Source organism: Rattus norvegicus, chromosome 10 (genome assembly GCF_021556685.1).
Source record: "Rattus norvegicus strain SHRSP/BbbUtx chromosome 10, alternate assembly SHRSP_T2T, whole genome shotgun sequence".
NCBI classification, from domain to species: Eukaryota; Metazoa; Chordata; class Mammalia; order Rodentia; family Muridae; genus Rattus; species Rattus norvegicus.
The window spans coordinates 19,909,511-19,935,741 of record NC_141543.1 but is presented as its reverse complement, the minus strand read 5'-3'; the positions used below and the strand labels follow the sequence as shown (position 1 = coordinate 19,935,741).

Sequence of the window (26,231 nt, the reverse complement as noted above, 5' to 3'; positions counted from 1 at the left end):
ATTGAGATGAGGAAAAAACCCTTCCTCCATCCCAAGTGTGTGTGCACTGTCACAGACAGGGACTACACTTCAGAATTGCCCTTGGGATGAGTTAGAAGGAAGCTGTGTCCTTTAGGTCAGGTGTTTAAATTGCTCCATTCTGAGCTCACACTTCTTCAGATCTCCACAAAGACTTTATAAAATCTTTATTCCTCCCGAGTCTGAGCTGCTGGCCACTTGTAATGCAGGTGGCCTTTTCCTGCACTCCTGGTGTGGTTTTCAGAATTTATATGTCTGGAATGAACTCGGTGAACTCTCCAACACTTGAACCATTGCTGCGTATGTGCATGGGAGCCTGTGTTGCATCTGTGCTCTTATCCTGTGTGCACATGGTATTTGTGATAAGTCCTATGTTTGCCAACCTACCTGTTCCATAGGCCACATTCTACAGTCTTTTGTCAAAACTGTAAGGATCTGAACCTCATGTGTCTATTCCCTGTAGAAATTTGTGTCTAGCTATTGTTTGTATGGAGGGGAAAACATGATGGGGTACAGATATCTCATCGTTATCATCATGTGCTTTCTCTGGGAACACATGCATAGATAATAGCCAGTGTGACCTTCATTCTCTAATGTGGTCTTCTTGTCCTGCCTGCTGTGCTGTCGCTGCTATGTGCTGGCCATTGTGTCTGTTGCTGCTTGCAGTCCTCGCCAGTCGTGGAGGAAAAGGTAAAGCCTGCTGGTCTCTGTCCATGGCAGTGCTAAGTTCACTGTGAGGACTGGGGTTGTCTGTGGGAAGGATTAGGACAGTGATTGCTTTGACTGAGATCAGTTTTCTTGATGACCTCTGCAGCTATACTCACAAGGCTGAGGAGGCACAGACTTGTTGCATACCCTAGCATAGCCACACTGAAGTTGGCAGAGCAAGTGTTCCTTGAGATTTTCCGGTTCCAGGTTGTACCCCACACTCTAGAACTGTCTGCCCTTATCACATTGACTCCAACCACTGAGAGCAGTGTGTGGCTGCAGTTCCAATTTGCTCTGACTTGGGAGGTGGTAGGCCAATAGAAACATCTCAAGCTGTGGACTTAATCATCAGCAGTGTGTGTGTCATTCCATCCTTTGAAACAAGAGCCACCTTTCCTCTTTGCATCTTGTAGCATCTGGAGGGAAGGAGCAGGAGAGGCATCATTGACTTAGGACCTAGGAACACATTATGTGCTTCTCACCCAGGTCACGAGTAAGAGTGCTTAATGGGGTCAGAACTGGGCCCAAGGGTCTTCCCCGTGGGAGGCAAAATGTGGTCCAGGAGACTAGGAGCCTGCTGGAACAGGCAGGGCTAGTGAGCTCTTCTGCTTTCTCAGTCCCTGACTGTGCTGACTTGGCACTTGTGGGATGTTGTCAGTACAGCTGAGCTGGGAAAGTTCAAGTAGACAAACTTTCCAAATCTTTTGGGACACAGCATCTGAATTATTTCTACTTAATGGTAACAGGCCAAGCAAACCCTATGCGAAGGAATCATGCAGCCCAGGCACTGCAGAGTGCCTTCCTGAGCCCTGAGCACTCCTCCACTACTTTAACTGTGGTCCCCACATGAAACATCAGCCTCTTTGATTCTATCCTTGCCATGACAAGAAAGAAGTTTGTAAGAAAGCAAACTCAAGTCCCAGCAAGTGCGAGGAGTCTCCTTACTGTAGGAGACAGTGTTGTTTTGGGCAGGACAGACTAATCGTTAGATTTCTAGCAAGAGACCCTTGCCCAGACTCATGCTTTCTCAAGCTAAGCAGCCCCTACAAACAGTTCCTGAGTGTACTATTACTACCTTCAGCCTTCCTCCTCACCCCTTGCATTCTTCATGAAGTAAGGAGAGAACACACATTTACTTCCTTCAGAGTATGTGTGCTGGCATCTGGACTTGGCTCCATGTGTCTAGGGGCTGAACACCTAGTGTCAGAAGCTATGGCATGAACAGACACTAATGCTTGATCTGAACAGCTTTGAACATTTTAAACAGACAGCCCTGGGTGTGTGGTGTTGCCTAGACCTGTGTGCAACCAAACTTTGATTGGCAGCCTCTACTTCCGGATGTGCCTTCTGTCGGCAATGATGACGGAGGACATCTGCACATAGAAACATTGTCCTTTAACAGTCACAACAGCAGTGTTCTTTGTTTTGACTATGTCCTGTTAGAAGGGTCTATGAGGAGATGATTCAGTGGAGGTCAGATCCCCCAGAACTTACTGGCCAGGTAGCGTAACCAATGGGTACATTCAAAATACGAGGTGGAGAATCTTACACACAAACCTAAGAGGTCCCAGAGAACTGGTGGGTGAATGGAAAATAAAGGGTCTGGTTGAGGCTGGAGAAACAGCTCAGCAGTTAAGAGTACTTACTCTTCTTCCAGAGCACTTGAGCTCACAGGTACCTGTGCCTCTAGAATCTGACACTTCCTTCTGGACTCAGGTGGCACTACACTCATATGCACATATCAACACATTACACACATATATTCAGAATTTTAAAACAGTTAATATTGAAAAAGCTCTTGTTGACATTGCTTTAGGATTACCAGTTCTGACACTGTTTTTGTTTAAAATAAGACAAAATAGGGGAACTGGAGAGATGGCTGATGGGTTAAGAGTACTAATTATTCCAGAAAACCTGGGGTTTGATTGCTATACCCACATGGTAGCTAGCTCACAACCATCTGTAACTCTAGTATCAGGGAATCCAATGCCTTCTGACCTCCATCGCACCAGGCATGCATGTACACAGATATAAAGGTAGGCAAAACCAGCCATATACATTAAATTAAAATGTTAAATTAGAGCATGACAGAAGGGGAAAATACATAAATCCTTCCCTGTTAAGGAACATTTCCACACGTCTCTCAAATGTGTAGAAATGATACTTAGTGGCTGGGTGCAAGATGCTACTTTAAGCATAGACAGTATCTCCGTCAAAATCAAGAAATGGACTTTGATTCTCTCAGAACACCATCTAACCATCTGCTCCTGTGCTTACCTCTCTTCTGCAGCAGGAAGGAGCGTCCCACCTCTCTGAATGTCTTCCCCCTGGCTGATGGAATGGTACGTGCACAGATGGGGGGCAAGCTCGTGCCTGCGGGGGACCACTGGCACCTGAGTGACCTCGGCCAACTACAGTCCAGCTCCAGCTACCAGGTTTTGTAGCCGTGTGTGTAGTGAAGGTCCCCAAACTACTGGTATCCTATGTCCGCTCAGGGGACTCCAGTCTTCACTATTTTCCCTGAGTTAGTCTATCGTCACCTGACATGAGACAGGGACAAGAAATAGAGCTGCACTGTCAGGACATGTGAGCTTCACTGCTCTCTTTGACCTCACAGTGGCACCTGTGAGTTTGGGACAGCCCCCTTAGTTTCTCAGGCCACTCTGCAGCCAAGGAAGCCATGTCTATTAAGGCTGAACAACCAGAACAACTCCCCAAATACATGCCTATCTCTGACTAGACGCCAGCCAGAGTGTGCTCAGTATCTAGAAGCTGAGGCTTCTGCTTGGAGGAGGAGCTCATAGATAATGACATGGCTCTTGCCTTGGTCTCTTTTCTATTTGTCTTTGGCCATAGCTCCTCAGCTACAAGCTGAGATGGGAGATACCACCACCCACAGGTGTGCACCCCAAACATGGAGCCCAGAAAAGGCCAGGTCATTCATTCAGGGCTCCAGGTCACTTTCTGTACAAGGGTGGGGACATGTACTTAGACTGCCTAGAAGGCAGCTGCAATACTGTCAGGCAACGGAGTGCCTTCCTGGGGTGGAGGAGGTGCCCTTTGATCTGGTAAAAAGTTCTTCATAGAGGGAATGGGGGCTGGGGGGACACATGCTCTTGAGCCTCTGGACTTGATGGTGTGGGCTCTAGGACCTGTGACATTTCCTGCTGTTGCTCTACTGTCCTTCATGGGTCCAGCTTGCCCATGGGGGCTGCTGTTTGCTGCCAGCTGTGTCAGAAAGTGACCCACTGCTTCCACTCCTGTTTTAGGCAATGAATGTATCTGCAAGACAGGTGCTGATGCCCTGTCTCACTGTCCTGCCAGTGTATGTACCCCAAGAAGAAGGCACCAAGACACATAAGAACGCTCCTATCCCTGCCACCTAGATATGGCCTTGCCGTTATGCCGCTTCTCATGCTTGCTCGCTCAGCCTCTCTCCCTCCCTCACACCAGACCTGTGAAAAGACTTCCTTTAAGCATTTGCAGAAGCTATAAGAACTTCCAAATGCCAGGGGAGCCTATGCCTGACCCCGACTGGCTCTAGACACCTCCTCAGGGCTGTGCTTTACCAACTTTTCTTCTTACCATGTCTTTTCTATCTCTACTATGTTGTCTGAAGTCCTTCATCTCTCTTAAACCATATTGTTTTGTGTTTTAGTTTGTCATATGTTTTATTTGATTTTTCTTTTTTAAAAAGTAATTATACATTAAGTTCTTTTTATTTCATGTTCCATATTTTAAGGTTTTTCTAATTTCTTAATTTTTGTTTGTTTTTTGTTTTGTTTTTTGTTTCTATATACTGTAGTGTTTTAACCAAACAGTTGTGGCTACTCATGGTGAGGAATGACCGCTAAGAGTGTGGGTTCTTTGCAATACATTTGGAGGTCACTGCTCCCCGTTGATGGTTTAGGAGGTTGAGAGGTTTGCCCTAGGTAAGTGGTGGCCAGGGGGTGTATCCCCTGGGTAAGTGTGGCCCTGTAGGATAACAGAGCCGGGGCACTGGGGGAGGCACAGCCAGAGGGCAGAATGCCCCCATTTTTACCAAAGGGTCACGATAGGCAGCAGACCATGGACACTGAAGGAAGGAGGTGTGAAATAGTGGGACTCATACCCCTGGCTTCTTCCTGGCCTGCTTGGAATTTCTTTTGTGCCCTTTACTGGGTGGCAGCAGCAGACGTCTACATCTGGAAGGTACCTGGATAACTCCAAAGAGAAGCAAACACAAGTCTTTTGAGAGCTACATCTCAAAAGCTCCATGTAAGCCATGCTTGCCTCTTTTGGCACTCACAAGGATATGAAGAAAAAAATGTTTCTCCCTTGTCATACTGGGCAGAAGCTGGATCCAGATACAGAGCTACAATTTTGTTACAGAGTCGTTTCCAAGATGACTGGACTGCATGCTGGTGTAAGGATTCTTGCCTCTGCATTGCTAGCTAGGACTGAATTGTGTTGGCTATGGGCCATTGTGGCCACTGTAAGTTACAGAACAGCATCTTGAGCTCCACTCACTTGATGCCGGGAACACCATCAATTCTGACAAGAGAGTTGTCCTTTGCCAAGCATCCCGTGCACAGTTGTTTATTTAGAAATAAAGCAGTGTGGTAGATAAAGACAGAACCTCGTCCTTTGAAGACATGACAGTCTTCAGTACTGAGGGACTAGTACTACTGCCTGGCAGTGGTCCAGTGAGTTGAGCAAAGGCATCCCCAGAACCAGCTCCGACCTCTGAAAGCCAGGGACAAACTGTTGAGTTCATATCTCGGCATTTACCCAGCTCTGCACAGAGCCATGTACTCCTTTTTCCTCACTGTATCCTGGTGAACATCCTCACCAACAGAACACTGTTCTGAAGGCTGCCCTCTCTCTGGAAGACCCAGGACAGTACATACCTGCGATGTTTAGTTGTTCTCCTTGGCCTTCACAACAAGCAAAGGGATTTGAAGGGCAGCTGTTGCCTGGAGTAACCAGGGCACCTACTCAGTCACATGTCGTACACAACTGTCAATAATAATTAATAGAGGAGCGTTTGGGGCAGTTTTCATTGTGACTGCCTAAAGTTTTATCAGGAAAGAGCCAAGAATGAAATGTGTGCTTCTTGTTTTATACCCTTCAGTTGAGTGCTGGTTTTCCTGTCACAAGATTTATAAGGTTAGCAGCTGGCTTCTCTATGAGCCTGAGTTTCCTCCAGAACAGTTCCCATTTTTTTTTTTTCTTTTTTCTTTTTTTCGGAGCTGGGGACCGAACCCAGGGCCTTGCGCTTGCTAGGCAAGCGCTCTACCACTGAGCTAAATCCCCAACCCCAACAGTTCCCATTTTATTAAAGCATAATTTGCATTGCTGTTCAGGGCTAAATTTTGGTTCAGCTGATGTGTGAAAAAAGCATTCAGGATCATAGGAGGTCCCAGCCATAGAATCAGAAACACTGTCCCTCTCTACCACTCTCCTCAGCCAGGGCCAAGCATTTGTGTGCTAGAAGTGGTTAAGAGGGAGTAGTAGTAAAGTGTTTAGTGTATGGCACACCTGGCTACCCAGTGCCAGGTAGCAGCTTCCTTATCCCTGGGTAGAGCCCTTTGCCCCATGCTAGTCTGCCCACAACTGCAAAGGTCACCCACTGTGTCCTCTACCATGTCCTCTGTGTAGCATCACATCAGTCATGATTGTGCTGGGCTATCCTAAGACAGATATAAGCTGAAAATCCCACTCATCATTGTTCAGGAGTAACTAGGCCCAAAGGAGATTCCTGCCTCTACAGGTGGGCACAGTGTTATTTGTTTGTAACCGTGTAGCAGAGAAACAGAGCCATGGGGCCTCAGCAATGTCTCTAACCATGGCACCATGGCTTACTGTGATGTTCTTCCTTCTTTCTCTGTTTGGCTCTAGTGTCCAAACGATGAGATGTCTGAGTCAGGCCAGTCCTCAGCAGCTGCAACACCCAGTACCACAGGTACCAAATCCAACACACCCACATCCTCCGTGCCCTCAGCAGCTGTCACACCACTCAACGAGAGCCTACAGCCCCTGGGGGACTATGGCAGTGTCACAAAGAACAACAAACGGGCCCGAGAGAAGCGCAACAGCCGTAACATGGAGGTCCAGGTCACCCAAGAGATGCGGAACGTCAGTATTGGTGTGTAGTCTGTCCAGTGCCCCACCTGCCATCCCATCCCTGGTGAGAGGCCATGTACCCGCTGCTCACTGCCTCTCTTGTCCACACCTGAGAGGTGTTTCTTCCTTTTTGGGTTTAGCTTGAACAGATAGAATAACTAAGACTTCTATGGCAAGTACCACAGGTAGGCAGTTTAAATAGCTGTCCAACGTTAGGAGGACAAGGACCAAGGTGCAGGCAGTCTCTCCTGAGGTCTTTCTTGCTGGGCTTACAGAGGACAAACTCCCTGCGTCCTCACAGTATGTCTGTGTTCTAATCTCATAAGGACCCCAGTTGAGTGAGATGAGCCACGTGACCTCGTTTTATTTGATCACTTCCTTAAAGACCAGACTCCAAGCTGGTCAAGGCGGTATACATCTGTAATTCCCAGCTCTTGGGAGGTAGAGGCAGGAGAATTAGGAGTTCAAGACTAGCCTAGGGTGCATGAGATTCAGAGAGAGGGAGACACCCAGTTTTGAAACTTACACTGGCCAGGCCAGGAGTGAGAGCTCCCCTCAGCAGTGCACACCTGTTTGTTACAGGCTTTCCTCCCTAGACTCTGAGAGTTTCCATTCACCTGGGCAGTTGGGGAGAACCCTTTTTTCACAGTCATGTCTAGTAGAAGTGAGTGTAAATTCTGTAGATGTGGGGCAGAAGTTTTCAGGCTGTCTGCTCACACAAGGTTCCTGTGTCTGTACTAGGTATGGGTAGCAGTGACGAGTGGTCCGATGTTCAGGACATTATCGACTCCACCCCAGAGCTGGATGTGTGTCCGGAAACCCGTCTGGACCGCACAGGAAGCAGGTGCTCATTCAGACAGGCTCTAGATGAGGGATTCAGTGTGCTTGGTGGGGTGGGGAGTGGAGAGGTATCATCATATCCCCGTCATGTCTGTACACACATGGCAGGGTCATTAATCATTGGACAGGTATATCAGTCAGCTTCCTTAAATCATCAAGACAGAAGTGACTCGAGCCTTTAGTCAGAGCACTCGGGAGGCAGAGGCAGGCAGTCTCTGTGAGTTCAAGACTATACAGAGAAACCCTGTCTCAAAAAAACCTAAATAAATATAAACAAACAATAGTGATCAGGAGGAGGCGGGTTGGTTTTGATTCACAAGTCTAGGAGTTTCAGGGCTTTAGTCTTTGAGCTTGTAGTAACACAGTATATCATGAGGAGGGAAGCATCTGGTGAGAGAACTGCTTACTTCATGGAGTCCCAGAATTGAGGAAGGGCTAGGGTCCCACTAGTACCTTTGAATGCATACTCTCTGTAACCTCCTTTCCTCCCAGCTAGCCCACCTCCTAAAGTTGCACCATATACTTCTAGGGTCTGAGCTTTTGCAGACATTTCAGTTGCGGACCTCAACTCAAGCTTGGCGGGCTACTGTCTGGAGGTACAGCAGTGCTGTTCCTAACTGCTCTTTCTGTATGTATCCCAACAGCCCAACCCAGGGGATCGTAAACAAAGCTTTTGGAATCAACACCGATTCCCTGTACCATGAACTATCTACAGCGGGGTCTGAGGTCATCGGGGATGTGGACGAGGGAGCTGACCTTCTAGGTAAACACAACCCATGACTCTGACATTTGGACTCTGTTGGTCTTTTTATTTAGTTAGTTACGATGAAGGAAAGGTTTTATGCTCCTTTGGGCTGAGGACTTTTATTTCATAATGTTACTAAAGTAAATTCTTTTTTTGAATTTTCCCTAAAATCTCCAGTTTATGGTTTTTTTAATTTATTCACAAAGACATACTGCTAGCACTTGGTATCCACTGGATGTCCCTTGTTGGCAGTTAAGTACATCGTGCTCTAGAAAAAGCTCTGGATTTTGGACTGGTTTTAGCAAATGCCTGTGGCAGCCATTCCTGGGTTTCTTCAGGGCCACACCTCTACTTGCTGGGGAAAGGAGAAGGCTACCCCCACAGGCCTCCATATTCAGTTATAAGCAGAATGCTGTAGGACTCTACTTCTCATTGCTCCACAGGTCAGGTAGGGCAAGACCATCATCAAGTAAGTGAAGGGTGGGCAGGTTCAGATACATGGGAGCGCAGGGGATGGTCTCTGACATGCCTTTAGTGGCCAGGGTATGAGTTTATATAGCTGACACTATTGCTGCAGATGGGCGGTGATGGGGTGTGCTCTGGGGAAGTGAACATCAGAGTCCTGTTCTGGCACAACAAAGATGAATCCCTCTCTGTGTGTTGCTTTGCTCTCATTTCTGTGGAACAGTGACCACCCTGAGCAAAGGTTGCCATGAGTCTTGTCTTGCTGGCAGGTGTTCTGGAGCCTTTTTTGTGTGTGTGGAAATAGGAAGTCAGATGGACATAAGGAACTCAGGCAGGACCCACTACTGTATAATCTGTGAATACAAATTACTTACTATGGTGACCAAGTTCTGAAAGCATGAGCTCGGTTCTGTCTCCTCTACTTAGTTAGATACCCACCCAAGGGTCCTCCTGGCCTGTGGCCACAGCCACTCATGTGGTCTTAAAGACAATACAGCACAGACAGCAGGATTCAGTGAGTAAGCGTGAGCAGCCTGTGGATATGTGAAGACACGAACACCTCACAGGCAGGAGAGGGAGAGATGCTGTGTACGTCTTAAGACAGTGGGTGGTCATCAGCTATGATTATAGTGGCGAGGCCCCTTCCCAGGAGACCCGGCTTTCAGCTCCATGTATCTCAACTATGAAGGAAGTAAAAGGTATCTGCCCTGTCACACACTGTATGTATCAAACATAAGACACCAGCAATAGCAACATACACTATGTTAAGAAGCTCAGTTATTTAAAAAAAAAGAGAGAGAAGAGTGGGGGAGACCGGGAGGAAAAGAGGATGGGGAGGGGCACCTGCAATGGGATGTAAGAGAACTAGGTAAGTAAATAAGTATGTTGCCAGTTATTGCACCCATGTAAGGCTTCAGAAATGCTGAGGAAAACACATATTATGGAATGGAGGTTTTAGGAGTAGCAAGTATCATGCCCACCTCTGCCTGCACTGTCTTCTGGAAACAGCAGAGCACACGCCAGTGGTAAGGTAATGCGTTCCCCATGTTCAAGTCAGGAAGCTGATCCTCAGAGAAGTCCAGCAATTCCCTTACTTGGGAGAATCCAAATTGTGACATGCAGACTCAGCCTGTGTCACTGTGGTGGCGCTCAGATCCATGATAGACCACTCCGTATGGTAACGAGTTCTACATGTCTGGAGATGGCTCTCCTTAAGAAGTAGACACACTTGTGAAAGAGGATGATAAGTCAGAGCTGTTTGCACGAAAATGAGCTTCAGTCCATATTGTAATAAGATGGTTACCTGATCTTATAAAACAAATTAATTCTAGGTTCATCAAATATTTAAACAAAATTACAAAGGGAATGGAACTGAGGAAGAATATTAAAGAATATTTCCATAAGCCGGGTCTCTACATTACCAAAACCATCAAAGAAAATGTCTGTACATGTGACTGTGATCATTAATGTGTGTGTGTGTATGTGTGTGTGTGTGTGTGTGCGTGCGCGCGCACGCGCGCACGCGGGGTATGGCTCAGTAGTAGAGCATATACTTAGCAGAAGTCAGTTTAATCCCCAGCACTCAGAACCAAGGAAAAAGACAAGAAAGAATGTGTGTGGGTGTTCTTTACCATTGAAGCAAATCAAGTACAATAGAAAATTAGCAAAGGATAAATCAGAAAACCACAGCTGACACCTCAGACACATAAGAACCTCCAGCTCCATTTCATAGTTACTGAAAAGTGAGTGTGAAATGAATTATCAAGCCGCTGTGCCTTTGTCCACTGTGGAGCTCTGCAAGGGTCTCTGGGTGCTGCTCACACAGTGTAATGGCTCTCTTTGGACGACAGGAGTAGATGGTGATGAGCAGTTATGTATAGCACCCAAGGTGCTTAGAGTCCCAGTTACCAAACTAGCTTCCTGGGAGGAGGGATATATAGCATGCTATCTAGAAAGGTGTAAGCAAAGGGGTGCTACTTCTGAGTTGGTACACTGCTTTATTTGGCTTTCCATGGCAAACATTTTTTTATTTAAATCAAATGAATTTTTTTTAAAGTTTTTTGGGTAGCAGAACATAGATTTTTTTTTAAGATTTATTTACTTATGTATATGAGTACATTGTAGCTGTCTTCAGACACGCCAGCAGAAGACATCAGATCCCATTACAGGTGGTTGTGAGCCACCATGTGGTTTCTGGGAATTGAACTCAGGATCTCTGGAAGAGTAGTCAGTGCTCTTAACCACTGAGCTATCTCTTTAGCTCCCATCAGATGGGTTTTTGTGCTCTTTTTCTTCCCTGAGAAGTATACAAGCAGAACAGAACTCTGTCCTGTAACTTGTTGGAGAAAAGTGTTTTCCTACTTTAGTCCAATTTTTTTTCCCTAGCAATCTGTACTGAAGACACCTGTACCCAGTGAGGTCTGTTCATAGCCCTCCATATCTCCAGCCCCCACTACTTTTTGATTTATTTTCACAGTAGAATCCTTATTCCCTTCTTATCATCTCTGTGTCTCTCACTCAAGATCATGTCCTCCTTCCCTGGACTCCTGTAAGTACTGGACCGGACAGGAGACCCCCTGAACCCATGTCCAGGTGCACATCTATGACCTGTCAGGGCCTCTTTATATGCACTGCTGACACAGCTTGTTAACTCTGAGGGCCTCCTTGGTATCCTTTGCTCACCAACACACATACACCCGCGCACGCGCGCACACGCACACATCCCTCTCTTTACAGGAATTGTTGAGGCCTGTTAGACACTAGCCTACCACTGGTACTACAGTTGTCTGGCAGAGCTGAACAAGAACTGGGTATGCTAGGTACCTTGGAGAGGAAGGAAGGAACTCTCCCTTTAGGGTTTCTGTATCCCTAAGATGTGATATATCCTGGACCTGCTGGAGTGTTTTGAGTTTTGTGCCCATTAATATAGGAATGGCTGAATCATTGTTTTTTTTTTTAATAATTTATTTGTTGATTCCAGTCACCAATTGATCTTTGTTGCTTCCTTTCCTGTCTCTCTGCTTCACTGGATGTGGCCCAGGGGAGTTCTCAGGTATGTATCTCTCCTGTCTGTCTCCATGTGGTCCCCTCTTTCTACTGTGGAGAGCAGCTGAAGCAGGGGGTGGGACTCTCCCCTGCCTCCGACCATCACCAAGGGCTATGCACACTGTCCACTGATTTCTGGCTGCTCAGAGCCACTTAACCCTTACAGCTATGTGCTTTGCTCCCAAGCTGCTACTGCCAAAAATGCCCAGATGGGATTGCTCCACTGACCACTGACAGGCTCTTAATATATGACCCCCATCTTCAACCTAAAAAGGGCCCTAAGGGCCATTTCTGAAGGATCTACAGAGCCACAAGGAACAAAAGACAGCATACCCCAGAAGTTAAAGGTGCCATGAGGGCCCTGTCAGTTGTAGTCCACTTGAGTAGCCAGGATGAACTGCTGTGCACTGGAGGCCCTGAGGGCCCCCTGCCTCTATAAATCATGGCCCTTTAGTGTGTTCAATGGCAGCCAAGCCCCTGGGCACAGCTTCTCCTTGTGTGGTTTCCTTTGACTGACTGCTCTGTTGCCCACAGATAAAATTTCACAGGATTCCCTGGCTTCATCCCACCTCCTGCCCTTCTGTTCCCTCCGCTGCCAACTCTAACCCAACCAGAAGTGGCCCCTGACATCCCCTACTTTGCTGTCTACATAGGCTTAACACGCTTCTTTTCTCTCCCTCCTCCTGCCCCGTTGCCCGTCTCCTGTGGGACTGGGATGCTCCCGTAGTGCGCGATGATTTTTTTGGTAAGGCCAAGGCCCTGCTTAAGTGTCTGTTTTTCCTCTTTCTGGCCTCCTCTCTCTATCCAACATCTTCTCATGCTTCATGAGCCCTTTGTTCTGTGGGCCAGCGGCAGTGAGTGGGGCTCCAGGGTTTCCAGGTACCTCAGGCCGGGGTGAGGCGCCGTCTTTCCATTCTGTTTCAGCTGGGGTGGGAGGTGGCCTTCCCTCCAAGCTGCTGGTCACCATGGATAAACCACTGCCAGTCTCTGAGAGGACCCACAGGCCCAGAACAGACCTCGCACCTGGTGCTCCCTCTTAGTTTACCAGGGAAAAGCAGGTCCTTGTTTGAAGCAAAAGAGGTCAAAGTGGACATTAGAATGGACTGTGGCCAGCACTTCACAGTGCCTTTGCTGTTTCAGGCTAACCTGAGGATTAAAGTTGGTACTTTGAAGATTATAAGAGAGAACTTAGTCTTTTGGCAGAAGGACTGCGTCAGTTCCCCATGAAAAGCTCCTGTCCTCACATCCATTCCCTCTACATACTTCCTGACCCCACCACTAAGGCCAGGTCTTACCAGACCCATATGTAACCTCATGGTGGGCTGCAGCTGCAATAAATCATCCTTGGGGCAAAGGTTTTCTCTGTGCCATCTCTGTCCGTTGTCGCAGTGCCAACATTTGTTTAACAGTGGGTGGCATTGAAAGGCCTTGGTTCATTGTGAATAAACCATAGAGCTGGAGTAGGGGCATTGCTGAGGGCAGGACGTGAAGTGGCTTCACAGGGCCTACTCCGGGGCCTGCTATACTGCTGAATTCTGTTGGGAGCTAGCTGGAAGGAATATTCTAGGCCTCTGAATGTGAGCCCAGGGAAGACCAGGGCTTCCTGTTGGCTATGGATGAGGCCAGGGACCTCTCCCGGTCTGACTGCCCCTGCTTTTGCAGCTCAGCTGCCCTGCAGGTGGGAGGATCAGACCCTTATCCCTTCCCATCTCAAGGCACAGGGCCAGGAAGGTTGCTACTCTGTGGCAGAGGCATGTTCAATAAAACAAAGTCTACTTAGAGAGGCTCAAGGGAAACCTCCACCTTTCGTTTCAGGAATGGGCAAAGAAGTGGGGAACCTGCTGCTGGAGAACTCACAGCTTCTAGAGACAAAGTAAGCGTCCTGTGTACCAGCGGTGCTGAACCCAGGGTTGGATGACTCCTAAAACATGACTGTTGCCATAACTTACAGTAGGAATTGCCATAGGACTCCTGAGTGGTTCTTCCAAAAAGCTACTGTAAGGAACCTTCAGCCAGGATGACTACTCCATTCGATGCCCAGGTCAAGCATCAAATTCTAGACCAGGATGTGCCTGCAGGGGTGTGTCTCAGGCCTGCACTCTTCATATTCAAAAGACAGACACAGAAGTACAAGTTTGAAGTTAGCCTGGGCTCCATAGCAAAGCTCTGTCTCTCAATAAAACAAATAGAAGTTCTTGTAAAAAAAAAAAAAAAAAAAAAAAGATGCACATATTAAGTCCTCATCTTCCTTCCCTTTAAAGAAATGCTTTGAATGTGGTGAAGAATGACCTCATTGCCAAGGTTGACCAACTGTCAGGAGAGCAGGAGGTACTGAAGGGTGAATTGGAAGCAGCCAAGCAAGCCAAAGTCAAGCTGGAGAACCGAATCAAAGAGCTTGAAGAAGAACTAAAAAGGTGAGAACACCGGAGACTTGGGCTTTGCACTGGGTGTTCAAGCTGCCACCTTGCCTCTCTGTCCTTAATAATGCCAGCCTCTACTTCTAACATCTAAGCGCTTCCTGTTTCCCCTAGTAGCTTTGTGTGTTCACTTTTCAAGGTCCAGCCACTAGGTAGGTCCGTTGTCTGACCACCCCCTTGTCTCCTCAAGTCCTCTGTGCCCTCCCAGATACAGGGTCCTGCTTTATCTGTCCTCTGGGAATGGTGGTGCCATCCTCAGCTACAGCTCTCATCCCATCCTTCATTCAGGAATGCAGGGCTGACCAGGTACTTCTGGCTACTTGAGCACCCCATACCTCTGCTCCACAGCACTGCAGTCAGCCAAGGTCAAAGCCACAAGGTCCTTGGAGATGCCGCATCCTGGTTCTAGCCCCTCTGAGATGGGAGGGGCAGTGTAGGGAAGGCCTGTGGAGACCACCTGCTTTGGACTTGCCTACCCACCAGGGTAGCTTGATTTACTTCCTCTTCAGCTTGGATCTCCCCCATTTTGGTTAGAGCAGCCAAATGTCTGGGCCGTGAAGCACATTTGGCAGGACTCTTACCCTGCCTGCTTTTTCCCACATCCTGTAGAGTCAAGTCAGAGGCAGTAACCGCCCGCCGTGAGCCCAGAGAAGAGGTGGAGGATGTAAGCAGCTATCTCTGTACAGAATTGGTATATCCACTATTAACCTGTGGGCATGGGAGGGCTGGCGTGGCGGGGCTTCCTAGACTTACTTACTCTTCTGGACCCTCCTCACCCCTCACTTGTGACCTCCAAAGCCAGTGCATGTTCTCCACTCCATTGAGTGAGTTAATGGCAGCAGACCACTCCCTTAGCAGATCCCCCACCCCCTAAACTGAGGCAGGGTCACATTTCTTCCCTTTCTTACTGATGCCTTCTGCAGTCTCAGCAGCTATTTTTGTTACCAAAGAGGCTGCAGAAGCAGCACCAGATGTTGCTGGTGTGCATCTGCTGCCTGGGCAGCACAACCAACCCTGAGCCTGCACTTCCTCTCCCTTCCTGAAATCAGGTCCAGGGCAGCACAGTTTGTCCCTCTGTTCAGAATACCTTTAGGAGAACAGACTGTGTCCCTTATAACAGAGCAGTTACTCATCTGTTCAGGCATTGGGACATGGTGTAGAGATTCCATCTCAGGATAGGATAGCAAAGGTGAGAGTGTGGGTTGTGGCCGCTAGAGTATGGAAGAGTGGCTAGTCCAAGCCTCCACCTTCTTTTCTGCACATAGGCAGAAGCAGATTCCAGGGGTGAGGCCATGCGCGGGAGGATCTGCTCCCTGTGCACTTTCTCCCAGCTCCCTTAAGTTCATCCTGTTCAAGCTCAGGGTGCAGCTTTGGAGAGAAGAGTGGCAAAGCCTATGTGGGCTAGCCTGACACTCTAACCATGTCATTCCCATCACCATTTGTCCCCACTTAGATCTTCCCTGCTATATCCCCCACTTAGATCTTCCCCGCTATATCCCCACGTAGGTAGTAGGCACCTCAGAAGGAAGCCACATACGCTGGACTGTCCTCCTATATCTCATTGGAGGAACCATGCTCTCGCACTCTGCAGGACAAAATCCCCATGGCCCAACGCCGACGCTTCACAAGAGTGGAGATGGCCCGAGTGCTCATGGAACGTAACCAGTACAAGGAACGCCTCATGGAGCTGCAGGAGGCTGTGCGGTGGACTGAAATGATCAGGTGTGCCTTCCTCATTTCCCCTGACAGTTCCTGAGCAAGTTCATGGCTCTGGTTGGATTATGTTTCCTGAGCTGGGGTTGTAGAATTTTAGGAGGCCATGGGATTTGGCTGCCCTCCACCACTCTTCCTTTCCCCAGAGTGTTGGAGGGCTCCAGGGTCAGTTGCTTCAGCTCCACCTTTACTCTTCCCTCAGAGCATCCAGGGAACACCCATCTGTCCAGGAAAAGAAGAAATCCACTATCTGGCAGTTGTGAGTATGGTGCTCTATAGAAGGAGAGGCTTTCGTCAGCCTGCTACTGGCCACACTTGGCTTACTTATCTGTGTTTCCTTGGCAGCTTTAGCCGCCTCTTCAGCTCCTCATCCAGCCCCCCTCCGGCCAAACGGTCCTACCCGTCTGTGAACATTCACTACAAGTCACCCACTACAGCTGGCTTTAGCCAGCGTCGCAACCATGCTTTGTGCCAGATCTCAGCCGGCAGCCGACCCCTGGAGTTCTTCCCTGATGAGTAGGTATCCCGAGCCTCCTGCTCCTCCAGCCTAGTGAGGGGAGGGGCCAAGTGTCCTAAGTCCATCCACTCCATACTTGAAGTTGGAAAGCAGACTTTTAATGTACTGTACTGTGGGACAGAAGTTATCAAGAACAGGAAAGATGACAGCATCTCTCTAGGTCCACTACTACCCCCAGCAAAATCTAGTCCTCAGGTTCTGTCTGAATGCCCTTTAGCAGGAACTGCAGTTCCAAGGAACCGTCCTCTTAGACTTTGAAGACTGTGCTGGATCACACAATACTCTTACCTCCTCTGAATGACTGTAGGGTCTGAACACTGCCCTAATACTTAGTTAAGCTTCTTGCTGCCACTATTGTGAATAACTACTGGTAAGCTCACCTAGGTTACACGGTTGCTGCCATCTGAGCCCCAGTGCCCAGCAACAGAGCAGGCCCCAGAACAGCTAGAAATGACCTCTTAAACACATGATCACACCCCATAATTGGGAAAAGCCACCTTCTGTCAAATAATAACCCTTGTCTCAGAAGAGACAAGGGTAGAATCAAGCAGGCTCTGAGGCATGGCACACTCTACCAGGAAGACCAGTGAGAGTCTGGGTGCCCCAGCCTGCACAGATGGCTCACCATGAACAGATGTAACCTGTCTTTCCTCTCACCCAGTGACTGCACCTCTTCTGCCCGGCGTGAGCAGAAGCGGGAGCAGTACCGCCAGGTCCGTGAACACGTGCGCAATGATGACGGGAGGCTGCAGGCCTGTGGGTGGAGCCTGCCTGCCAAGTACAAGCAGGTACTCGAAGCAGCACGTGGTGTCCGCGTGTGGAGAGGGTGTTGTGAGAAGGGCACAGTGGTAGTGCAGAGCCAGGAGGCACCCATCTCCTACCTGGCGTTGGTGGATCTGTATCTCTGAGGGCATTCTAGTTTACTTTTTGTTGCTATGATAAAACACTGATCAGATCAGCTTGGGCGAAGAATGGGTTTATTTGACTTAACTTCCATTGTCAAGGGAAACAGAAGCAGAAATCACAGAGGAACATTGTTTATTGGCTTGTTTTCCATTGCGTTGGCAACTTGCTTTCTTCCACAACCCAGGATCACCTCTCACATACATGCCTACAGACCAGTCTGATGGAGGCAGTTCCTCAGTTGAGGTTCCCTCTTCCCAGGTGGTTCTAACTTGTGTCATGTTGGCAAAAACTAACCACCACAGAGGGCCAGCAGAGCCAGATGCAGTATACTGTGTACCAGAAGCTAACAGGCGACTGATTGAGGTTTCTGAAGGCTAAGGTGTCTCCCTCGACCTCATACCACAGAACCATCTCTGTTGCAGCTGAGCCCCAATGGAGGCCAGGAAGATACCCGGATGAAAAATGTGCCTGTCCCTGTGTACTGCCGCCCTCTGGTGGAGAAGGACCCCTCAACAAAGGTGAGCACTGAGGATCCTGCTCAGGGGCCTCCAAGGGAACCCTGGACAAAGGGTAGTCTCCATTACCGCAGCCTCTGGGAGGCCAGAGAAGCTGGATTACCGAGACCTCACAGCCCTGTCCTCACAGCTGTGGTGTGCTGCTGGTGTCAACCTGAGTGGGTGGAAACCAAACGAGGAGGACTCTAGCAATGGACCCAAGCCTGCACCAGGTCGAGACCCTCTGACCTGCGACCGGGAAGGAGAAGGCGAACCCAAGAGCACCCACCCATCACCTGAGAAGAAGAAGGTCAGTGTGTTAGTCAAGAATGTGTTTTTACCCTGCAAAAAGTCTCTAGATAGTTCCCTGCAGGTTCTGGCAATAAGGGACCATACCTTGGTGACAGTGCATCCCTTTTCCTCCCTCAGTCTGAGACAGGAAGCAGGTGCTGCAGCATCTAAGATACCACTGCCACCTCTCTATAGTCCAGGTTTCCTGCTGGCCTGTGGATCAAGGGGACTGTACTGCCCTTGGCAACAGAAGGCTTGGGAGAACCAGGCATATCTTATTTCATATAGCAAAGTAGGCAGCAGGAAGGCTGCTCATAGGAGAGGCCTAATGGTTTACAGTGAAGCCCAGAGTACAGTCACAGCTTGACTTTCAGGCCATGAGATTTGTCTCTCCAAGTTCATAGTTGCCTCTTAGCAACCATAGCATTAAGCTACGGTTCTGTGAGCTGTAAGGGAAGATAACTGTCCACTGATGCCATAGTCAGGGCTAGATCTTAGGGAGTCCCAGAGATTCCCTGACCCATGTTGACACCAAGCTCAGGCACCAGCTTTGATTTCCCCCTGATATGCTCTGAAACAGGCAAAGGAGGTCCCTGAGGCGGATGCTACCTCCAGTCGGGTATGGATCCTCACCAGCACCCTGACTACCAGCAAGGTGGTGATCATTGATGCCAACCAACCAGGCACAGTTGTGGATCAGTTCACAGTCTGCAATGCCCACGTCCTGTGTATCTCCAGCATTCCTGGTGAGCTGGGGCTCCCACTGCCAGGTGCTGTCCGACAATAGGCACTGCTGCCTATGTGTGGACTGCCCTGCAGAGCTGGTGCTTGAGGCGGGTAGCTCTTCCTTCTCACCAGGTAGGACTGAGATACTGAATATGTAGGGATTGGAGACCTGCTAGGCGTGTGAGTATAACTTCATGTGTCAGGAGGGAGCTCTCCAGGGTACAGGGAAAGCTCCTGGCTTCATCCCTCAGCCGCAACCTCATGACCTCTTAGCCCAGCCCCAAGATAGTGCTAAGAGTTCTACATGTCTCTGCTTTGAAACCTACTTGCTGAGATAGCCTCTACTCCTTGAAACCTATTTGCTGGGATAGCCTCTACTCCTGGATTTCTTCAGGATCTTTTATATGATGGCGCAGAGTATTATTTCTTAGTTTCTTTTTGACCTATAAGCTTGACCCTAGGCCTGAGAGTCCCAGGTACGGCTGTGTGTGACTAGGCTGGCTGAGAGCAGAGCCAGCCACATAGACAGTTCCTGCCTTCGCTGAGACAGAGCTTTGTGATGTTGGACTGATGGACTGGAATTTTTCCCCCAGCGGCCAGCGACAGTGATTATCCCCCTGGAGACATGTTCCTAGACAGTGATGTGAACCCCGAAGACTCAGGTGCTGACGGTGTGCTGGCTGGCATCACCCTGGTGGGATGTGCTACCCGCTGCAATGTACCACGTAGCAACTGTTCCTCCCGAGGAGACACCCCAGTACTGGACAAGGGGCAGGGTGAGTCCTAGATCATCTTCTCCCTATCCCTACATTCCTCTTCTCCACCCTGCCAGGCTTACTCCTCTTTCCACAGGGGATGTGGCAGCCACTGCCAATGGGAAGGTCAACCCATCCCAATCCACAGAAGAAGCCACAGAAGCCACGGAGGTGCCAGATCCTGGTCCCAGTGAGTCAGAAGCAACAACAGTCCGGCCTGGGCCTCTCACAGAGCATGTCTTTACTGACCCAGCACCCACCCAATCCTCCAGCACCCAGCCTGCCAGGTAGGCTCTCTTAGGTTGGGTCAGATGAAAGCATAGCAGGGGTGAACAGGGATCAAGCATGTGCTTCTGTGACCTACTCTGCAGCTACAGCCTCTATTCTTCTTGCAGTGAGAATGGGTCAGAGTCGGATGGCAGCATTGTACAGCCTCAGATGGAGCCCAGTGGGGAGTCCTCAGCAACCACCAGTAGTGCTGCACCCACCATGTGGCTAGGAGCCCAGAATGGCTGGTAGGTAAAGCCAGAGACACAAGACGTGGGTTGTTCTGAGAGGGGTCGCTGAACCATGTCAGCTCTGCCCATCTGCCCCCTTGCAGGCTCTATGTGCACTCAGCGGTAGCCAACTGGAAGAAGTGTCTGCACTCCATCAAACTAAAAGACTCTGTGCTGAGCCTGGTGTATGTGGCCCCCACTGAGGGGTGGGGTTAGGGACCCAAGGGCCCAGCACCCTCTTCCTGCCTCACTGACTTACCATTCCAGGCATGTCAAAGGCCGAGTGCTGGTAGCTCTTGCAGATGGAACCCTGGCTATCTTCCATCGTGGAGAGGGTAAGGCCAAGTGGCCCTTGCAGAGACAGGCCTAGGAGTTCTTGGGTCTATCCTGAGCCTAGCCGTGGGTCTTCCACACCAACCCTGTGAGCAGAGATAGACCTGAACAGGTGTCCTGGGCTCGTTCTAGATGGCCAGTGGGACCTGAGCAACTACCACCTAATGGACCTGGGCCACCCACACCACTCCATCCGCTGCATGGCTGTTGTGGATGACCGAGTTTGGTGTGGCTACAAGAACAAGGTGCATGTCATCCAGCCCAAGACAATGCAAATTGAGGCAAGTGCTAAACAAAAACCTCTAGAAGGGGGCGAGGCTTCTGCCAGATTGGAGATTGGGACAGGCTTTGTGTCATTAAGGTGGAACGGGCATCGAATCAGTGCAAGCCCAGGCCCCTTCCCCATTACGCACCCCTGTTGACTGGCTGCCACTACCTCACAGAAATCATTTGATGCCCACCCACGGCGGGAAAGCCAGGTACGACAGCTAGCCTGGATCGGTGATGGAGTATGGGTCTCTATTCGCTTGGATTCTACACTTCGGCTGTACCACGCTCACACGCACCAGCACCTGCAGGATGTGGACATTGAGCCCTATGTTAGCAAGATGCTGGGTGAGTCAGACATGGCGCCTCACGTCTATCACCTCAGCACGTGGGAGGTGGAAGCAGGAGGTTCATCTTTAGCCCCAGTCAAGTTTGAGTCAACCCTTGGCTATATGAGAGCCTACCTTAATATAAATTAAACAAAGATGCAATGTTAGGGGATGTGCCAGCCAGAAGCACCCATCAGTGACTGCGCTGACCCCTCTTCCTGTCCCATCCAGGTACCGGCAAGCTGGGCTTCTCCTTCGTGCGCATCACAGCCCTACTCATTGCAGGCAACCGTCTGTGGGTGGGCACTGGCAATGGGGTTGTCATCTCCATCCCCTTGACTGAGAGTAAGTTCCCAATCCAAGAGGACATCTGTCAAGAAAGCAGCAGCTATGCTAGACCTCCCAGGGTAGGTGTGCTGGGGAGCCGCCTGTCTGGTCAAGCTCAGCCTTCCTTTCTCTCTCTTCCCCAGCTGTGGTCCTGCATCGAGGCCAGCTCTTAGGTCTCCGAGGTAAGTGCTGGGTCTGTGCCTACTTGTGCCCCCAGTAGTCACCATCTCCAGCTGCCTGCTGAAAATAAAGTGGCCCAATCCTCCTGTCCCTATTTCCCAGCCAACAAGACATCCCCAACGTCTGGGGAGGGGACCCGCCCAGGGGGCATCATCCATGTGTATGGGGATGACAGCAGTGACAAGACTGCCAGTAGTTTCATCCCCTACTGCTCCATGGCCCAGGCTCAGCTCTGCTTCCACGGGCACCGTGATGCTGTCAAATTCTTTGTCTCTGTACCAGGTACACAGATGATCTTAACCCCCTTTGCCCACTGTGCTACAGTAACAGAGCTGTGACCTTTTCAGAATGCCACAGTCCTGAGATTCTCTGCCCATGACAGGAAATGTGCTGGCCACGCTCAATGGCAGTGTGCTAGACAGCCCATCAGAGGGCCCTGGGCCTGCTGCACCTGCTGCAGATGCTGAGGGCCAGAAGTTGAAGAATGCACTGGTGCTGAGTGGTGGTGAAGGTTACATTGACTTCCGCATCGGTAAGTGGGCAGAGACTAGAGGCAGACCCTGATGTGGGCACGCCGGAGTTCTCATGGCTGCCAATTCTCCAGGGGATGGAGAGGATGATGAAACTGAGGAAGGTACCGGGGATGTGAACCAGACGAAGCCCTCGTTGTCCAAGGCTGAGCGCAGCCACATCATCGTGTGGCAGGTGTCCTACACCCCTGAGTGAGACCCTGTCCTGCCTGATGCCAACTGTACATAGGACCCTGCCTGCCTGCCCCCCCGCCTGTTCCCTGGGGCAGCCAGGTTCGTCCATCCCCTTTTAACCTCTCAACTTGCAGCTTTTGCCTGAGGTCCAGCCCCCAGCTGTTAGAGAGGGGTGAAGCAGGGTTTGGGAAGTGAGGCAGGAACAGATGTCTTTCCCATCAGGGAGGAGAGAGCCTCTGAGATACTCTCCAGCAGCCCCTGGCCTTGGCCCAACACCTAGCTCAACATGAAGTCCCAGGGGGCCCTCAGGGCAAGACAGGACCAAAATGGCTATGGGCGGCCCCTACAGGTGGCCCTGGCTCCACTCCATCCTCACCAGTCCTGGCAGGAGCAAGAGCCTCACACTGCCAGGGTCTTCCCCAAGTCTACTTGCTTTGCATGCAGCCCCGAGGAAGGGATTCCTGATTTCCAACCCTTTGGCTTTCTCTGAGGGACCCAGGCCTGGCCACCATCATCTGCCCAGAAGCAAGGTTAGGGCTGCCCTGATTCCTGGGCCCCCCAGTCTAGGTTTTACCTGGGTACCTGGCATGACCGCTCAGGGCCGGCCTTAGGGTAGCTGCTTCAAAAGATGACAATACCCATTAACCCAGGGGAGCCCAAGATTGTCCACCCCACACAGACCAGTGTCCCCTAAGCTCTTTCCTGGGCACAAGATTCACCTTGGAGGAGCAAGACCCTAGTGCCCTGCCCCTCCCAGAAGCCCCAAGGGTAGAATTTCTCAGGCTGCCAGGGCAGGCACAGGCCTCAGGAAAAAGGGTGGCCCTGGTCTCCCCAGAGTCAAGTCCTAGGATGCAGGCTTAGCCTCAGGTTAATGGAGGATGGTGTGCTCCAAGGGCCTGCCTCCTGTACAGGGCTCCAAGGAGCCCAGCTCCCGGACACGTACTAAGTGCCTAGGGTTGCCGGCTGTGGCCTGCTCCCTTGGAGAGCAACTGACAAGAGGCTTTCAGGCAGAGGCCAGAAGAGCTGAGGACCAGCCAGGATGGGCACAATTCTAAGCAAGTGTGTGGAAGCAGGTGCTGCCCTGGCCCTGGCCTTACTCTTCAGGGGCACTGATTAGAGTCAGTGGCCTCTACTGCACTCTTCCCACCAGAGAAGCACAGATCCAGGGGCACTGCCCCTGAGCCTATCTGGCCACAACAAGCTGCAGCAATGTGCAGCTGCAAGCTTCCCCCCACCACCCTGCCACCTCTCCACTGTGATGTATGTCCCTTGTCTGTTCCCACAGGCGTGTGAAGTGACCGGGGTTAGCTGGGTGGGTGCGACTGGAGGGAAGGGGCCAGTGCAGCTCTCCTCAGGCTTTGGCCTTGCAAGTGAACTCACATATCTGCTCTGTATGTAATAAATGTCTTAACACTACTTTTGTCTTGAAACTGCACCAGCGCAAAAGGGTTTTCTGCGGTTTATTATGAAAGGAAATAGAGGGTGGGATGTGGAAGTGGTTGCCCCTGGACAGACTGGGTTGGGTGGACCTGCACCCACATAGCACTGTCACTGTGAAGATCACAGAAGACCAACAACCTCCAGATTGGTAATGTTGACTTTAGCGTCTACTCATATAGCCAGTGTCCCGCGCTGTCCTCCCAGCACAGAAGCTCATCCTCACGGAACCAAAGAGCGATCTCTCTCTGAGCACTTTCCACCGAATCACTGCCATGAATCACATTCCTGTGCAGGAATGGCAAGTGAGCAGGGGGAGGAGAAGATGAGGGGTCGCCAGAGGGGATGATAATAAGACTTACTTGCCAACCTCCACACAGAAATCACCACGGATCGTACCGGGCGTGGCGTCCCCTGGGTCAGTGGCCCCTATGAGGGCCCGCGAAGCGCGCACGACATCCAGCCCTTGCCACACCTGCGGGAGCTACTGTCAGCACGATAAGAGCTCCCAAGGCCTTGCCCTCCCCTTGCAGGTCATCGGAACTTACCATGGCCACCACGGGACCAGAGCCCATGTATTTAACTAATCGGCTGTAGAAAGGTCTCTCCCGCAGCTCGACATAATGCTCCCGCAGTAGCTCTTCGGAGGCCTAGGGGGAGGGGTAGCTACCTGTACCAGGGCCCCAACCCCAGACAGCCCGATTCCCTTCCCACATCCACCTGCTCCTTTGTGCGCCCACACCTGCACTAGCTTCAGTGCCACCAGCTTGAAGCCCTTCCTTTCAAAGCGACGCACGATCTCGCCCACCAGCCGCCGCTGCACGCCGTCGGGCTTCACTGCCAAGAACGTGCGCTCGTTCACGCCGCTGTAGGCTGCAGGAGTACTGGCTTCAGGCATGCCCCACCGAGTGCCCCCTGCCCAGTCCAGCCCCGCCTGGGTGCTCACCTGAGGGGAAGAGGTTAGCAAAGATGGTCAGCACCAGGCAGATCATGGCGGCGGATGAGGCGGACCAAGCGGCAAGGGGGCGGGGCCTCCCTTAAAGGACCTCTTGGCGCGGGCTCTCCTGGGGCTCTGCAATCCCAGCACATTTGAGCCCAAAACGCAGCGGCAGCGCCCAAGACCTGCCTGAGTGTACCGCCCAAGGCCTGCCTGCGTGTACCATAGCACCAGGCGCTCTGCTCCACACTGCCACCTTCCCTCCCTTTTCCAACGGTACACACATAATGAAACCACAGCACAGGCCATTTCGGGAGTTTATTTCCAGACGGAGGAATCGGCGAGGGGCCGCCTGAAAATCACAATCTGTCATCTGCCCCATTATTCATTGGCAGATGTGTCAAGGCTTTAGGGTCTCCCCACCAAAGGGGAGATTCTGACACAGTCAAAGACACTTGTCCATCAAATGACTCACAGGACCTCTCTGCCAATCCTGGCAGTTAGACTGGGGTGCCCTTGGCTCTCCCTTTAGTCTCCTGTTTTGCAGGGTAGTCCCAGGGGCGCATTCGAGTCCTCTCCAGGTTCAGGAGCGGCTCCTCGACGCTGGTATCCCCGTTTTTCTGTCGCTCAGCGAGGATCATGGCCCGCAGCAGAGGTGGGTAGGGGACAAGGTTCAATCTGTCCTCTGCTTTCCCAGTGAACGCAGTGAAAGCCTCCTCCTCGTGCTTGGGTACCAACCGCCAATCGTGGTACATGACTTGCTCGATTTCCCGAGCCGTTTCCTCACTCTTCCCTGAAGGAAAGAAGACATGCTGACTACCTGCTGGCCGGATAATATGCGAACCATCACCGGCTCCATCCAGCACCCAGCCTTACCTTTGAAAGTCAGGATACCCCAGGCCCTCCCGTGGTCCAAGTTCTGCAGAACAAGAGGAAGGATTGTCAACACAGAGCCCATGCCACTAGGTTACGTGGGCAAGGGAGACAAACACCCCCAGGTGGTTCCCGGGTGGGTAGAACCAGTCCAGGGTGAGCAAGATGAAAGTGTAAGCAGGGAACGAGCGCACCTGCGCCGTGTAGTCAGGCCTCACACGCGTGAGGCGCCAGTAGCATGGCTCGTCGTGCTGCCACAGCCAGGACTTGCGGGTAACCAGACGACCCAGGCCAAACAAGGGGAGGCGGGCGAGCAGCTGTAGAAGGCGGCTCTCGCGACGTACGTCGGCCCAGGCGCGCACTGGCAGCCGGCGACCAGAGTGCGGCCGGGTCAGCGTCTCGTAGTCTAGGGCGTAGAGCTGCGAGTCTCGCGGCTGGTTCCGCTGCTCGCGCAAGGCGCGCACGCGGCGGGCCAGCTCAGCGATCAGCCGGGGTTTCACTTTCTTCCGCGCCATGCCGGTGTCCTTACTCCACAGGAAACCTGCGCTTCACCAGCTCCCCATTCCGGAAGCGGCCAGTGTCCTGAACAAAAGCATCCGGGT

At 50.9% G+C, this 26,231-nt stretch overlaps 3 protein-coding genes across 33 annotated transcripts in view; 1 reads left to right on the top strand and 2 right to left on the bottom strand.

Annotated features, from left to right (window-relative positions):
• The window catches only part of Mapk8ip3 (mitogen-activated protein kinase 8 interacting protein 3), a 39,790-nt gene extending 15,992 nt beyond the window's left edge, over positions 1-23,798 (top strand). The window contains exons 5-33 of one of the 30 annotated variants that reach the window (XM_087571488.1): positions 685-708; positions 3,020-3,068; positions 6,607-6,853; positions 7,573-7,675; positions 8,316-8,434; positions 11,922-11,933; positions 12,654-12,671; positions 13,742-13,799; positions 14,188-14,340; positions 14,953-15,034; positions 15,935-16,065; positions 16,259-16,315; positions 16,402-16,572; positions 17,235-17,361; positions 17,902-17,997; positions 18,125-18,283; positions 18,845-19,010; positions 19,584-19,766; positions 19,843-20,032; positions 20,141-20,260; positions 20,347-20,427; positions 20,510-20,577; positions 20,708-20,856; positions 21,019-21,190; positions 21,403-21,516; positions 21,642-21,680; positions 21,781-21,960; positions 22,061-22,210; positions 22,283-23,798. In XM_087571488.1, the coding sequence (XP_087427614.1) occupies positions 685-708; positions 3,020-3,068; positions 6,607-6,853; positions 7,573-7,675; positions 8,316-8,434; positions 11,922-11,933; positions 12,654-12,671; positions 13,742-13,799; positions 14,188-14,340; positions 14,953-15,034; positions 15,935-16,065; positions 16,259-16,315; positions 16,402-16,572; positions 17,235-17,361; positions 17,902-17,997; positions 18,125-18,283; positions 18,845-19,010; positions 19,584-19,766; positions 19,843-20,032; positions 20,141-20,260; positions 20,347-20,427; positions 20,510-20,577; positions 20,708-20,856; positions 21,019-21,190; positions 21,403-21,516; positions 21,642-21,680; positions 21,781-21,960; positions 22,061-22,210; positions 22,283-22,404 (3,340 nt within the window). In that variant the 3' untranslated portion in view covers positions 22,405-23,798. 30 annotated transcript variants of the gene reach the window in all.
• A 1-nt stretch (position 23,799) lies between these two features.
• Nme3 (NME/NM23 nucleoside diphosphate kinase 3) lies at positions 23,800-24,831 on the bottom strand. 2 transcript variants are annotated; one of them, NM_053507.1, is given in 5 exon segments: positions 23,856-24,107; positions 24,182-24,294; positions 24,368-24,469; positions 24,562-24,692; positions 24,766-24,812. In NM_053507.1, coding segments are annotated over 5 exon segments (510 nt in total). In that variant the 5' UTR covers position 24,812; the 3' UTR covers positions 23,856-23,989.
• A 228-nt stretch (positions 24,832-25,059) lies between these two features.
• Mrps34 (mitochondrial ribosomal protein S34) lies at positions 25,060-26,191 on the bottom strand. Its single transcript, NM_001105771.1, has 3 exons — positions 25,824-26,191; positions 25,633-25,675; positions 25,060-25,549 (listed from the first exon to the last, which is right to left on the bottom strand). Exons 1-3 carry the CDS (start codon positions 26,142-26,144, stop codon positions 25,257-25,259), a joined length of 657 nt encoding a protein of 218 aa, NP_001099241.1. The 5' UTR covers positions 26,145-26,191; the 3' UTR covers positions 25,060-25,256.
• Between the last annotated feature and the right edge of the window lie 40 nt (positions 26,192-26,231).